A 16138-nucleotide genomic window follows, 5' to 3' on the forward strand; every position below is an offset into this window, starting at 1 on the left:
CCCTTTATTTGGTTTTGGCAAGCCCAATTTATCCTAGCCAGGGAAGGCCTTGTACCTTGTTGGCCTACCTCAGAATTTGGCCGCAGATTTACCGTATTCATTTGTTGCGGTAATTTGATCTTTTCGAGTTAAATTAGCGGCGAAAACGAGCGTTCGTTTTGAGACTCGCAAATTATGCGGATGGAGGCAATTTCTGCATGCAAAGCTAACTAAAATGATGTCGTTAGAGCCGGCAGCCCTGCCGGCCCGGCCGATGTCCTGAATTTTAATATTTCACTAAAGGCGTTCGATCCGAGGCCTCAGCTCTTAGAATTTCTCAGGGTTTTGGGGAAATTTTAAAACGTACTCAAAATCTCAAGTTACGGAAAATTGTCATGGAGATTTTTATTAAACTCAGGTATATTTTAATTCCTTATTAATAATTTTAATAATTACAATCACCACAAAATTTGGATAATTTATTTTATTGAGAATTAGCACCATAACTCAAGCATCCATCATTAACTTGCATTCTATTCAAGTTTAGCACATCGAATTTTCCAGGACATGTGCTAGTGCGTTAGCATGCGCACGAGTTGTGCAGTTAATCTAGACAAAGTTTAGACCTTCAATAGATCGTTTAAGCATTCAGAACTTGGAATGAAGTTCTATGAGCTTCACAGAGCTATGGATTGCTAGATGAGCTTTGGGAAATTATCCCACGGGTAATGATTGTGATCAAGGATTTATACCACCACAAGTCGGCACAGACGAGAACCTAGCGGTTAATAAATTAGTAAAATTTCAGATACAACAATAAAGCCTTTGTTGTCTAGTTAAATAGAAATGTAGGAGTGCACCAGCAGCAAAAATGTGAGGCCGATAAGAGGAAACTATAATTTTCCGGCCACAGTTGAGAAAGCATTAAGCAGTAAGAAACCGCAATTGAAAGAGCAAAAGGTCGATGGTAGTTCGAAGAAAAGATATTCTGCTATTATAGGGTATAATTAAAACGATGGTGAGAATGAAAATTAAGCAATAAAAAGTTGTAACTGAACGCTTGTGTGTTCCGTTTGCCAGATCGAGATATGGACTGCAAGCTTCGAATCAAAAACGAATTAAATCGAGCTAATTTGATGACTGCGTATCGAAACCAAAGCGAGACGAAACGTCGGATCGCTAGAAAGCAGTCGTGTTGTGTGCCAGCGTAAAATTGCATCTCACGTCTATATCCCGTTTACTGATGGAACATAGGCAAAAAGAGTCCATGTAAAAAGAAATTTAAGAGAGAGTTGCCGAATACTATTGTAAAATGAAACATTTTCTTCTATTATGGTTCATGGGTCATAAGAATTTTTTTGAAACGTAAAGCATCGGGACAGAACGTTTGGAATTCCATGAGCTATTGATGTAAGCCTAAAACAATGCGATCAAAATTTTGACTTTACCTCACAAATTACTGCGTGGAAAATGAGGGACGACCATTCAAAGTTATGGTTAGCATATATGAGTTAATACAATAATGCAAAATGGTTTTAAAATCTACTAACAAAAATACTTGGAGATTTATTCCAAATAGCAATGATATCGACCACCACTACTACGAGTTAAAGCTTCCATCGAAAAATTTCGTCAATCCCAGGTTGGAAACTTGGGAACTATAATCTTTGGTAAGTTCTGATAATTATTTTTTGAAATTGTGACTCTTCGTGGGCCTAAGCCAAGAAATAAAATTGTTGCGCAAGAGTTCAGAGCGTAACCGACTGGAAACCGAGATCAGGATCTGTTTTGGCGGCGAGCGAGCCGAGGATGCCAATAAAGCACTTCAAAGAAGCGCCCTTCTACCGTGTTGCAGCCTTGCAATGTCCAGTCCTGCTGATCTGTCCAATATCAGCTTATACTTGAGCTTTATTGGTGGCAGCAGCGTCCAGTATTGGCTGATCTGTCCAATATCAGCTTATACTTGAGCTTTATTGGAGACAGCAATGTCCAGTATTGGCTGATCTGTCCAATACAGCTTATACTTGAGCTTTATTGGTGGCTGTATCGTCCAGCAGGTATTGTACAGTCCAATATAAACATCGGCTCTATTGATGGTGCAGCATCCTGTATTGGTTCAATCGTCCAATAATAGTTTGTACTTGAGTTTTATTGTTTGCAGTCCTCGCAATAAGCTGATCTGCCTGGTGATGGGCAACTTTAATTCTTATCGCGTCACACAGCCTCCACAATTGTCTGATCTTCACATTAATAGATGAATACTAGTCCTATTCATGGGCTCTGCTTGAGCTTCTGTGTCCTGTTTCCACTCATCTGATAAATAACGCATTACTGTCACTTTTCAAATTAATTATTGTAACTAATTCTGGGATTTTACGTTATCTACAACACTATGATCGTGCATTCACTCCCTTCAATAATCATTCACAATCCATCCATTCTATGGTTCACATTCACCAGCATTCAAGTCTCGAGCATTCACTTCACCTCCCTTATAGTGAATAAGTTGGTTGCTGCAGACAGCATGGTGCTCCTGCAGTTCCAAGTTCATCCAACTTCTGGCGTCTAAACTTCGGTGTACTAGCAGAGATGTGCAAAACTTGGTAACATCAACGCAGGTTCGTGCTCGAATTTTCTCATCTGTTTTGCAAGCTATTTTGAAGCCGTACTAGGAGACACGTAGCACTTAATGAGATGCTTGAAAAGTTCCATCCTTTGATGCAGCGTTTGAGAACTACACGGTGAGCTGCACAGCTCAGAGAAATGTGTGAGACTTTGTCCAAATCGTGATGTACTTTCTGCCCCAATGTGGGTCATATTAACTCAGCCTGGTCCGGCAAAAGGACCAGGCTATCAGTACTACCTGAAAAATGTCTATAACTTTTTGGACACTACGATCATTCATTTTTTAAGTGTAACCTGCTCCTAGGAGACTATATAGGTTTTAAATCTATGCACTTTTTAATTGCGCTTGTGTGGGTCATCCTGGTTCTACCAATAAGAAAACATGTCACTATTTGGACAATTTGACAATTGATTTTTCTGAGTGAACCCCTTAAGTTTGGGAAGACGTGTTTGAAATAACAACTTACGTTCCTGAAAACAAAACAAAACTTATACGTACAGTATATTAATACGGATTATAAAACATTTGCCGTGGAACAAAAAAAAAACGTATCTACGTAGAAGTGCGAAGAGAGCGATTGGTGAAAACAATTGAAAATGTTTACATGTATTTTGTTTAATAATACATAAATGCAACTAATCGAGCACATCAAAAATTAATTACACTTAAGCGATCATTCTTGCTTTTAATGTGTGCCTTCGATAACTGAGCGCAGCGGTTGGTCATTACCAAAGGAAGAGTTGAGGCTAGCGTTAAAAATGAGATATATTCGATTGCATGCAACTACGTGATATAAAAAATTAATTTCCGCACTGCAAAGGAATCTAAAAGATTCCATCTCGCTACTGTCAAATGAAGTTACCGGGTGTTAAAAAACGATTACAATCCTAAAACGGTCAGCATCATCGAGTTAGGTGGTACAATCGACAAAAATGGACCGGGTTTTAGGATCGTGTTTGCTGGTGTTGTGATCTCGGTAGTAGGCGGAAGCCTAAAAATAACGAGGTTGCCGCTGCTAAAAGTCTACATCGAGGCTCGTATAGGAGCCATTTCCTGCAGCTCAGGCTCCCCTCGAGTAATCAACTAATCCAGCGGCCGCCACAGATCTTCATTAGCACCGCCCGATTGTTCCAAAAGAAGTGATAAGCAGGGAAAATTCTACCAGACTGAGGAACCCGGGGTCTGTGGCATGGTCTTGTGGAGCGGTCTTTCGGAATGGTCTAGTGGAATGGTCATGAGGTATGGTCATGTAGAATGGTATTGTGGTGTGGTCTAGTGTTATGGTCTAGTGGAATGGTATTGTGGAACGGTCTTTCGGAATGGTCTAGTGGAATGGTCATGAGGTATGGTCATGTAGAATGGTATTGTGGAACGGTCTTTTGAAATGGTCTAGTGAGGAATGGTCTAGTCATGAGTTATGGTCATATGGAATGGTATTGTGGTGTGGTCTAGTGTTATGGTCTAGTGGAATGGTATTGTGGAACGGTCTTATGGAATGGTCTAGTGGAATAGTCATGAGGAATGGTCAAGGAATGGTATTGTGGTGTGGTCATGTGGTATAATCTTATGGAATGGTATAGTGGAACGGTCTTGCGGTGTTGTCGTGTGGAATAGTCATGTGGTAAGGTCTTGTGGAATGGTGTTGATGAACAGCCTTATGGTGTGGTCATGTGGAATGGTGTAGTGGAACGGCCATGTGGGATATCTACGTAAATGATCGCGCAGAATGGTATCGTAAAATGACACGTGTGACACGGTCACGTGTGTGACACGGTCACGTGAAATAATTCTGTGGAATAGTCTTACTTAGCCCTGGCGTTGAGAGTAAAAAGCAGCATAAGGGAAGAAGCCGAGTCATTAAAATTTTTATTAATTATGTACGAAGGGATTCCGAATTATAATAATGAGAATGGAGCCAGCAAAAAGATTTCGAGAGATGAAACGCTTCAAGTGCTAAGAAACAGTGCTAATGTAACGGAAGAATATTATAATTAATAATCAGTACAAAAGAATTCGCAAGAAATAGTGCTAAAGTAAAAGCAAAGTGTGAAGAAATTGTGAGAGTGTGAAGAAAGTTTACGAGTGTAAAGAAATTGTGCGAGTGTGAAGAAAGTGTGCGAGTGTGAAGTGCGAGAGTGTGATTAAATTGTGCGAGTGTGAAGTGCGTGAGTGTGATTAAATTGTGCGAGTGTAAAGAAATTGTGCGAGTGTGAAGTGCGTGAGTGTGAATAAATTGTGCGAGTGTGATGAAAGTGTGCGAGTGTGAAGAAAGTGCGCGAGTGTGAAGAAAGTTCGCGAGTGCGATGAAAGTGTGCGAGTGCGATGAAAGTGTGCGAGTGTGAAGAAATTTTGTGAACGTAATGATATAGTTTGCGTAAGGAAATTTTGTTCCTAGGGATAAGGGATAATTTTTATTACGACCAGAGGAGTCTGTCCCGGAAACAGTCTCCAGCAAGCTTAGATGCCGGTTTGCGTGGCCCGTCGAAAAACAATTATTCGTTTGATATTACGCATTGCATTATACTTTAAATACGACTTAATGAGCAAACAATTAACAACATATTAAACCCAATAATCATGATTATGATGTTCGATGGCAGCACAGCTCATACTATACTCGAGCTCGTGCCGAACATATCTGGAAGTTTTTTTTATTATGGGACATAAATGAATTTTAAGCCCTCAAATGAAAACCCTTAATTTAAGTGCAAAGAAATAATGCTAGCGTCAGCGTCCATCATAAGCGACTTTTTGAAAATCGACGCGTGTTTTCAGCGAAGTTTTGCAAAATGACGCCGTGAGGCGAGGTTGAGGGTGGGGGGCGGTCTTGATTGGACGCAATGCAATCGCGAAGCTTGATTGCCGAACTAAGAAGCTCAATCGGAGGAAATTACTGCCGAAATTTATGCGATTGAGTTTCGCGGTTTCAAAAATTGGCAAAAAATATTGAACGGGGCGAACAAATTGTCAAATTTCGAAGAGGAGACAATATGAGACGTATAGTTAGATCGTACAATTCAGTCAAGCTATGACATTTTTACTAGTTATTACTTATAAATAATCTAGTTATTTTCTGCGCTCAATATTTTTGCACTTTACAAGTAATTAAAGATTATTATGGCTATAAAAATCTTACGGATTTACTTTCCCGTTTCCTATTCAATGACATGGCAAGGAAATAAAATTAGCAGTTTACAATCTTTCAAAGAAATAAAATTAGCAGTTTACCATCTTTCAAAGAAATAATATTAGCAGTTTACCATCTTTCAAAGGAATAAAATTAGCAGCTAACCAACATATCATTTATCTTTCTTCTTTTTCAGGTTCTGGGTCCGCGATAACGCATTCTTCCTTGGAGAACGAAACACAATTAACATATCGCTCGCCTACTAACCTATTAGCTAGAACCAGCAGTATTAGCGATATATATAGTAGAGTAGAAAACAATATACCCATTGTCATGCATGTGGAAAAATTTTCCCGTGCTTTAGAGAGGGATATTTTCAGTAGTATAGATCATAAACGAGCTTCTGATCGGCCACGAAAAAGAACGAGTAGGAAAAGAAAGGTTCACCAAAACTCCAAAAAAATATTTGCTGTAGGAGAATCGAGGAAAATTTATTTGATGCATCGTCAAGCACCAGCGAACATCAGTGATTTGAGTATAATGCAAGAATCGGGTGAGGTCGGTGATAATTTATTACCTGATGCTGGATTGCATGGGCTTAGAACTGAGGCCTTTAATAACGAAAGATTTGCTAAGAAACACATATCGACCGTATACGAGCACCAACTAACGGACAACAAACGAGAAATTTCCGAAATCGGCGAACAGAAATTTCCAGTAAAGAAGATTAGCAAAGACCAACATCACATTTTTGAACTGAACCTCGGAAACGAGAGCGTGAATGATGAAAACCAAATTAATCCCAAACTTAGCTCCGTACGGAATACTACAGCTCATACACCAGTACTACCTTTAAAAAATTCGGTTCCCGGAAGGCGTTCTACTTCGGTCAATCAATCAGAACCGAAAACTTTAATGGCTAGCCACGTAGAGTCTGAATGGAATGATGTTCAATTCGTGAAATTCCTAACTCCGATTTTGGAACGACAAAATCACAAGAAGAAAAGACTTGTAACGTCATGGCCAAAGCTGAACTTTTCACGAAGACATCGCACGTTTTGGTCTCAGCGATCGAGCGGGAGGGAAGCAGATGTTTTTACTTCATCGTACAATTTCGAAAATGCGCAGCATAATCTAAAATTTGCAAACTATACGCCAATAACTTTGAGTTCGGGTTTATTTCCAGTGGAAACTTTGAAATCGAATTTGAATAATGGAAATTCTCCTAAAATTGAGTTCCCAATCTCCAGCGATAACATGAGTTATTCAGAATTATTTGATTCCAATCCATATATCGGTGACACCGATAATAAAAAATCGATTACAAAAGTCACGAAGAACAATTTAAAGACTGTTGGAGTTTATTTTGAAGAGACTCCATTGTCGGCCAAAAAGGAAAATTCGAAGTTGAACGAGACCGACAATGAAGAGACCTCTTCAGATGCGAAGTCTCCCGAGTATCAATTTGATATCGGCAGAACGGGAACCAAAGAGTCCGACTCGTCGAGATTTTTCAGAAAAATCAACGGTCAAGAAATAAGACCTTACATTACCATGTCAAAGGAATCCTCACAACGCAAAAAACTCTCTCTTCAAACTGACAAACCTGAAAAGAATCACATTTTATCTCCTCTAGATACCACTCAGAACCCCACTTTCAGAGGCTTGTTTTCTCGCGAAGTATCACAGTCCCTCGGCAATGATTCACCGGTAGGGACTGAACTTGATCGAAACATCTGGGATGCGCAGGAGGCACGCATTTTCCAGTCTCTCGGAAATAAATCTTCAAAAAATTATTCCTCGCATGCAAAATCAGAGAACAACGACGTTGACCTGTTTAGCATAATTCCTATCTCAGAGCCTGTAACTCTTCACACGATCCATTTGAAGCCAGATGTTGATATAAAACAATTAGACGAGGCAAAGAAAACTATCAATGACACTTGGACATTCGAAACGATTTTGCAAGAGGGAACCGGTTTCAAAATGTCAGCTAACTCTACGAATAAAGCGAACAATTCTGACAATTTTCTTCTCAAGAGTAATCATCATTTTGTTAATTTAGATGATCCTACTATTTCAAAAAGCTATGCAGTAAGCATACTAGATGATTTTTCAGAAAACAATAAATCTTACGCACTTCAATCGTCCAGGAAAACGGGCATCCATAATTCTCGTGGATCAATACCACAAGATGAATTATTTAAAAAACAAAATAGAACTTCTTCAAACACATCGTTGGAAGTTCATGACGTTGATCCTAAAACCAACAAAACACTTTTACTCAAAACCGCATCTTTCGATCATGGGATTTCAAACTCTATTCGAACGTCAACTCTAAAAAGAACTAAAACTCATTCCTTCAATAATTTCTCAAGCCAAAGCGAAGAAAATCCCATGCGGCTCCAAGACATCCCCGTATCTCAGATACCACAGTACTCCTCTTCCACGATCAGCTTCAAAACCGCAGCAGAAAACACGCAAAATTTTGAGGACGCTTCTCGGAATCTCCACCACGAGCTCAAGCCCATGGCCCTTTCAGGTGAGAAAACGGTCAATTTTTCATTTTATTTTTATTTTAGTTTTCTTTTTCCAAACAACTTTTTTCTAGAGAATAATTTTTACAGCGTTTCTCACGAGAGAGTGCTGATTTACTTTTATTATCATTTGTTCATGATAATTCTAGGCAATTTCATGTATTTGAATTCTATTGAAACCAATAATTTTAGTTTGATAAAATTAGCGGATATTTTTAACCGGAAGTTTGATGATGATAAAAGTTAGTTGTCTGCTATGTGTTACTACAACCGACAATTGGCAACAAGTTGAGAATGTATCTAATTATAAATGTGATTATTAATTTATATTTCAGTGAAATTAATAAAATTTAACTTAATAATTATGTAACTTCTGTCATTTTGGGCAAAAACATCAAGATATAAAGATCGGGATCGACCTCAGCGTTTTACGCATTAAACTTACATTGATCAAGTTATTTTTGTTATTTGTGTTAACATCAGTTCTTTTGTGTTGACACATAATCAGTTCAGTTTGCAATTCTTCATTTGGCTTGCATTTCTTCCTCGTGTATCTTAAATGCATCTAAGGTGCAATATAAGTCCAGGGGTTAGAGAGAACTAGACTGCAGTAGAAGCAGCAAAGGCAGAGACGCCGTCGGAATAGATTATGCAGATGCCACAGCGAATGTGCTCACAAAGCTCCGATGAGAGGCACAAATGTAAAGTGATCGCAGGAGTTGGCTGTCTTCAACCCTGCGAAATTTCTTGGAAATTTCCAAAAATAGATTTGAGGTCCTGTTTACAGCGCTGAATTCATTTAAACGTGCAAGCAGCAGCTATTGAGATGCTGCCTGATTGCTGAAGTCACTGGTGTTCCTCTGGTTTCGACCAAAAGGTTGAAGGAAAACTCAGAAGAGACCGATTTGCATTTAATAAACAGAGGCGAGCCTCGAGGAATTGCAATCTGCGGTGTTTGCTTCTGTCTCTAGGCGCCTTCTAAAAATCAGCATAAGATGAAGACTGAAACCTCACTGAACTTTCCACAAAATTTTCATTTCGGTGTTGCCATGACTAAATTATTTATTTGGTTGCTAAAAAATCTTTTGAAAGCGATCCCGCTTTCACGAACATAAAATTTAACACAGTTTTTTAGAATGCATTTTCGGATTTGCAAATGAATCATGAGGATATTGCCATCCCAATCCTTCTGAAGAACATGGAACGTAATTTAATCGGGCTAGTTATACGACCAAGAGCAAAAAAAAATCGAAAACATTATGAAAAACATAAAAAATAACATATACGAGTATATGGTTAGAATATCATTCAACGGCGAAATCTAATACCTTATTCGTACATAATTCTTCAGGACGTGACATTTTGAAATGAACATCAAATAAATGCTTTTGAAATGAACACATCAAATAAATGCGTTCCGATATTTTTCGCGATTTCGGTCCCAATTCTGATTTTTTTTTATTTTCCCGGCATTTTTTGCTTCGATGAGCACTTTGGACGTGGGTTATTCGATCACTTATTTTCGGAGCAATTTGGAGAGTGCAACTGGTCGTGAAGTTGAGTGAAGCGGCTTGTTAGCGCGATCTTTCTGACGTCTATAGCTTCATCCCAGTCCAATTCCCATACCATCCCTGAAATTCAACAGCATTGCAGGGACAAAATCGGGAAATTTGTTTGTTGCGAACATAATCAATGGGCCGTTTGATGTAAATTCGAGATATATATTGTATATATTAAATCATCTTTTTTAAGCTCCTAAAACAGTTAAAAATGGTAAGATCGCATGAAAACGGCTATAAATATGGGCATTGTTTTTGCTACTTCGATGGATATATTTTGTGGTTGATATAAAACATGCAAGAATGTGTCACAAATTCTCGTATTGAAAAACTAACACCCACCAAAATACTTGATCTTCACGCTCAACTGAACTTCATACACTCTGTGCTTGCGTCAAAGAATCCATTGCAGAGTCCACTTTAATTATCGACTGGTCACCCGTTCCATTTTTATGTTTGTGCCGATTTACTCTTTCAAACTTTCAATGCAACGCAGAATTTACTGCGCCAAAGTATCCCGAAAATCTCAAGTTCAGTACTAGAGCACGCGGTCCAATATCGACGTCCCCTGCAGCGGCTAACACCTTTCACGTTGACGAGTCAAGACAAGCAAATCGACGGTACGATTGCGGCTTGTGTGTTACCTGTATCGAATCCTTGTAAACTGGATTCTATTGGGTAAACCTTGATATGGGGTAAAACGTAAAACCAATAAACCTATGGGGTAAACCTATTGAGTGTCGTTAGGCCTTTCTCAGTCAGGAGGGAGAGCGGTCAACTAGTGTGCTTGTGTGAATTTACTATACATTTAATACCACGTATGTGTGTTGAGTACACTGCCAAGTTGGAGATATGATAAACTTGGTGGAAGTATAAATGTTTACGGTCTAACATTGCCAGAGTTTTATTGTCTGAGTACATTATTCATAAACCAAAATTTAACTGGTGTATTTTACCCCGAATAAAAAAGTATTGAATTACTAAAAGTTAATTATTTTGTTGATTAGTAGCTCACAACCGATAACCCCAAGCTAGTAAACTGATATTCCCTAAATTTGTACTTTATATTTAAATTTATTTACGTTCACCAGATTTTATATTTTTCAATGATCTTTTGGCTCGACTGTCACTCAACTTATTTCTTGCTATTTGTCCTAAACATTTTAGCGAAACCGATTAACCCTATCAAATTATCACACTTGTTCACCAGGTCCAACAAGTGACGGCGGGAGTAGCGCACTCTTCTTCGCCCTACCTATGGCTTTGGCTTCAACAACGTTACTCCTGACAGTCATGGCTTGCTTTTATCGTCGCAAGAAAATTTCCCTGCACTCACAGAATCATGGCTCTGTTCTCTTCAAATACAATGACCAAGTCTACGACCATACGGAGTATCATGCCCAAAGTCACCAGATGAGAGGTACTGAAACCTTCCGAAAGCACGATGTTCTTGCTCACGTTCAGAAGTCTTTGAAGATCAGCCAGCCTCAGCGCCAAGAAACCTCGTACATTTTGAAGCCTCCACAAGTTGCTAAACAACACTACATTAAAGTCAGCAACCACCAATCCGATGGCACTTATCCGTCCATGTTAGGGGCGCAAAGTTCAGCCTGGTGTTACGAGATGATCGACAACAATAGTGATGGATCACTCGGAGAAAATCGCAGAAGTTTCAAAAAATTTCATAATGAAAAGCTCAAGGCTTCCAAAAAAGACCATCTCTTGAATTGTGAAGATTTTGTGCACGAAGATCCTGAAGATGACATGGCTCCTTGTGGGTGAGTTTTTTTTATCAGAAATAGTTGCATTGACCAGATCGCTATTTTATTCGTTAAAATTTTGGCGCTTGATTGTAGAAGTGATCAATTTTCTCGAGGTCATTCTTTTATTTTTCATTAAAAAATTATATCAATTATATTGAAATAAATCTTGCCTTTACCTTGTCAAATTCATTTGGCTCAATACTGTCAATGGCATATTTAAAATTAAAGTTAAGACGTTAATCTAAAAGTTTTCATTCGAATCTGGCATTTTTATATGGAAAAAATCGCTTGCGTTGCTTTTAAAAATTACCTTGCCTCTCCGCCAGAGAGCAGAAACAATAAAACAAATCAGAATATTAGTACCTAGTGAATAAATTACCGGAAATTAAACTTGCCCAGGGCGACGTCCAGAAATTCGCCACTTAAAATGCAGCCGAAAACGTCAACCGTCCAAGATCTTATTATATTGACCTGCAGGACTGAGTTGTCAGTTGTTCTGTGCAGGAGGCGGGACTTTTCAGCGCAAGCTGTCACCAGGAAAACTGAATTCCTTCATCCTAAGTTAGGGTGAAATGCATTGCTCGATATTTGCTGGAGTATTTTGTTCGTCATATTTCTAGTTACGAATATTGTCAAGGTAGGGAATTAGAAAAATTAAGACTTGCTCCAAGCGTTTGAATTTCATTTAACGAAGACTTGGCTCAGGTTATTTTAGCGCGAGAATAAAAATAAAATTTTATCCTGAGGCCTCAAAAAATCTTTTGAAGAACATTCCATTTGAAGGATACCATCATGTAAAGATAGTAAAATATATTTAAATTCAAAACATTTACAGAATGAATATTCATTTTCTTGATATAAGAAACAGCACGCTTACACTATCCAGCGATGAATTTGTTTCTTGCTCAAAATTGTCAATGTGAATATGAAAAGCTCTTCTGAATGTTTAGCTTCTGCGTGTAAAAATAGTTGACTTCTTTTAATATGACATTATATATGACCTCAACAAAATGAAATAGCCAAGTTTTCATCCAGTTATTGTTGGTCGATCTTCGATTAAAAGGCGTCAACATGCTTGGATTTTTTTTTTTAAATTGGAGTTATTTTGAGTTATTCTTTCATTGAAAAGCCATGCAAATTTTTTCTTTGTAATTAAATTACTGTAAAACTACGATTCATGGATACATTTTCAATGAGAATCTTTTGTTCGGACCCCTTAAACAATATCTCCCACAGTTTCCTTTGTACGATTTTGACTACATTTCAATAAAGGTCTTTCCGCATTTCATGTCATCCTATTCATCAAAAATTAGCACCATGAAATGCTTTTTGACAAAGTAATAATAACTGAACGATAATTCCTAAGAAATTTTTTATTCATATTACGCAATGATTAAAAAAAATAAAAAAACATCAGCTACTGATTTAAACTTTCAGATAGAAATGCTCGAGTTGAATTGGTGCGGCGAGTACTAAAACATTTCCATATTTTTTCCAGATTATCAAAGCCACGCGCAAAGTTGGAGAAGTTCCATTGGAACTCGAGAATTATTTCAGCAAATCGGCCGTAGTCGAACAGAATTGGCTTGATAATTATTGGCCTAATCCAATCAGCGGAGACTGTCGTGCGAGGCAATCGTTTTCCTGGACTCCTTCTATTTAAATCAAAGTTAGGCGGAATGGAAGAGATAATTTCTTATCAAATATCGTACAATTACAAATATAATTTTATGTTTCAAGAATCATTTATGGTATTATTAATTCACTACAACACAACTTTGTAAAATTCTTTCCGGTAAAAAAATGAATTAATTTTCATATAACATCCCGCCCCATTATTCGCAATTTTGTTCATACTAATCAAGTTTTGCCTGTTATACGATCTGCTTGTGCATTACTAAGCAACATAATTTCCAAATAATTCACACAAAGTGAACAACTCATTGTTAAGTCACAAAGTTTATCTTCTTTTCAAATTGAGAGCTGGTCAATTCCGTCTCTACAATGGCGTTTCCTGCCCTCAGGAAATTCGAAGTAAAGCAATGGCCTCATCTAAAGTTTCCTCTTTAATTGCCGAGTTAGACAACACCCGGGCAAAAAATCAACTTATTAGATCAGCTCAGGCAAACAGCGCCCGATCTGTTTGTAGTCGGCATAAGACCTCAGTTCTCTGGAGCTTTGGCGTCCACCGAGAACAAAAAGAAAAATGTTCTTGGAAGTTTAGTCTCTAATTTAATTTGGCGTGCTTTCAAAAGCAGTGCTCCCAGACCGACCTGCTTTCAGGACTTATATTCGGTGCGAGTTTAAATTAAAGAAGCGATGTAAAGGCAGCAAGAGCCGCGAGCGTCTCAGCATTTTTAAAGGGCACAGTGCTTGTCATGCAAGCATAATATGTTGACACTCACTGAAATTTAACATTCTGTAGGTATTTGCATATGAATAGTGGTCCCATCTTTCTTTTGATCTAATCTTTCTATTGATAGGACTTATAGCGTCGAATTAGTCAGGGTGACTAAAATCTGTGTCATTCGTCATTAATAACAAAATTTTCCAAAGTAAAAAATCTAATGGGATTATTTAGTGAGCTGTTCGTTCCTTTAAACCTAGCAACTAGTTACGGCCAGTAGACCGAACCCTGGCCACTAGGCACCGCCAGAATACCCAAGTCTTAACAAATACAATGATTTTCCTTTTTTTAACGTGGAATATCAACGTGGTTTTCGACTGTGATCGTATTAGCCATTCTGATTTCAAAAACTGATTTATTCACTGAGTTTAGAGGATTGAATGTTGATGTGTTTTGGTTTAATGCATCGGAAAATATGTATTTTTAATTTTTCTTTTAATGATGTGCTTGCCAAACTTGATTTCCGTCATATAAAAATTACTAATGCTGATGTTGTTCGTTTTCCCACAGATCGGCATGCGAGGCATTCTGTCTACCGGATTTATCTTACCAGAAGCACCGAGAACTCTGGTTCTCGCGTCACTCGAAACTCCTTCTGCACGCTCCCCACCACACCACCACTTCTTCACTTGCCTCTAAGTACCCTCTGCACTCAAGCTCTCCTCCTCACAAAAACTTCTCTGGCTTCCATGAAAATGATGATGCGGATCATAAATCTGTCAACTTCCTCGAAAAAGAGGAATTCGCCGAAAGTGAGACTACACAGAATAAATCCCACTTGAGTAACCCCCTCGGAAGAGATGACTTAATTGAAAACGAAGATTCCAATAATACAAGGCAGTCTATGAGCTTCCTTAACAGTGAAGATGCACCCATTATATCAGATCTAAATAAAAACCTCCATGAAGAATCTGTCGGTAAAAATAATGCGGGTGACAGCAGTTACGATGATTTCATATATCACTGCCTCGACGACGTTGAAGTTATTCATCAAAACACACAGCCCGTGAATTCCGATGCAGCCGATAGCCGCATTCAGAATGTCGTTTTTGCAAAAAGGGTAGATATCCAAAATTTTCTAAAGACAGCCCCAGGTGATTTATACGCACCCAACAGCGGTCTTCGCAAGGATTCTCAAAATTATGTATATAACAGTTGCCAGGAACAACTGGAAAGTTTTGACTCTAATTCCTTGCCGTTTCCAAATTCATTCTTTCACGATCAACATTCTTCTCCTGTTTTCCACGCTTATTCTAGTGAAGTGAAACTGCAACCCACACCAAAATTTTATCAGGAAAACAACCAACATCAAAACCGAAACACTGTTCCATATGTTGCTGCGACAACTTCTCTGCATCGCACGTTTTCCACAGAAATAAATGCCTCAACCGCTCCGTCGACAACGTCGTTTCGCCATACAGAACAAAATCAAGTCCAAAATAATGATGAAGGTAGAGTCGTTGAGTCAGAAATCAAGTCTTCCTTCACCCCGAAATCTCCGATAGTTTCAGGCCACCACCTTAGCAACTCGCCACGTGATGTCCAAGAAGTGAACCTAATCTACCGGAACGTGTGCAGCCCTCACGGAATGAACTACAAGCCAGTCGAGATTAGCGCAAGTATTCCAGCGTGAATGAAATGTGCGAGGTGGCGGTGAATTGGTGAGTTGACAAACTTTATGTTAGCCAAATAGTTAGGTTTTGCTATTAGTCTTACATATAGCCTAACTCATTAAAAAGACAGTTATAATTTGATGATTTACTCATATCCCAGCGATTTTCTTCTCACATAACGAAAGATATTGATCGAAGCTGAAAAAATGCAGCTCAATTGAAATTAAAACTTTACTGAAATTAACTGCAATCTAAGTCCAAATGTTCGAGAAAGCTGGATTGTTATCAGAATGGATAGTTCCAACTCGCACAAAACAGATATTTTGACAATCAAGAAAGCCCATGTAAGCAAACATTCGAACATGACATTGCTCTACTTTTGTTTTTGCTCCTGCTGATTCTAGAAATATACACATGATCTCATAAAGCTTACCTCATAATTTGATGAACAAGATTTCGTCCGTATATTGGAAAGATGAAGAATGAGCGGGGATGTCGCATCACTGTCTCTGGTCAAACTTTTCTTC

The 16138-nt window shown here is 38.4% G+C and overlaps 1 protein-coding gene across 1 annotated transcript; it reads left to right on the top strand.

Annotated features, from left to right (window-relative positions):
• The first annotated feature begins 8129 nt into the window (after positions 1-8129).
• LOC125177609 lies at positions 8130-15590 on the top strand. The gene is made up of 4 exons (XM_047879649.1): positions 8130-8274; positions 11039-11606; positions 14509-15092; positions 15577-15590. The coding sequence occupies exons 1-4, from the start codon at positions 8130-8132 to the stop codon at positions 15588-15590; spliced, it is 1311 nt and encodes a 436-aa protein (XP_047735605.1).
• Positions 15591-16138: the final 548 nt, after the last annotated feature.

This window comes from Hyalella azteca, unplaced genomic scaffold (genome assembly GCF_000764305.2).
Source record: "Hyalella azteca isolate HAZT.00-mixed unplaced genomic scaffold, Hazt_2.0.2 contig3532, whole genome shotgun sequence".
In the NCBI taxonomy this organism is placed as follows: Eukaryota; Metazoa; Arthropoda; class Malacostraca; order Amphipoda; family Hyalellidae; genus Hyalella; species Hyalella azteca.

Excerpts from the sequence above, each read along its gene's own strand:
- LOC125177609 (XM_047879649.1), top strand. The coding sequence starts at position 8,130 with ATGCGGCTCCAAGACATCCCCGTATCTCAGATACCACAGTACTCCTCT. Across the intron at positions 8,275-11,038 it reads CAAGCCCATGGCCCTTTCAG|GTCCAACAAGTGACGGCGGG; the intron begins GTGAGAAAACGG and ends CTTGTTCACCAG. Across the intron at positions 11,607-14,508 it reads GATGACATGGCTCCTTGTGG|ATCGGCATGCGAGGCATTCT; the intron begins GTGAGTTTTTTT and ends GTTTTCCCACAG.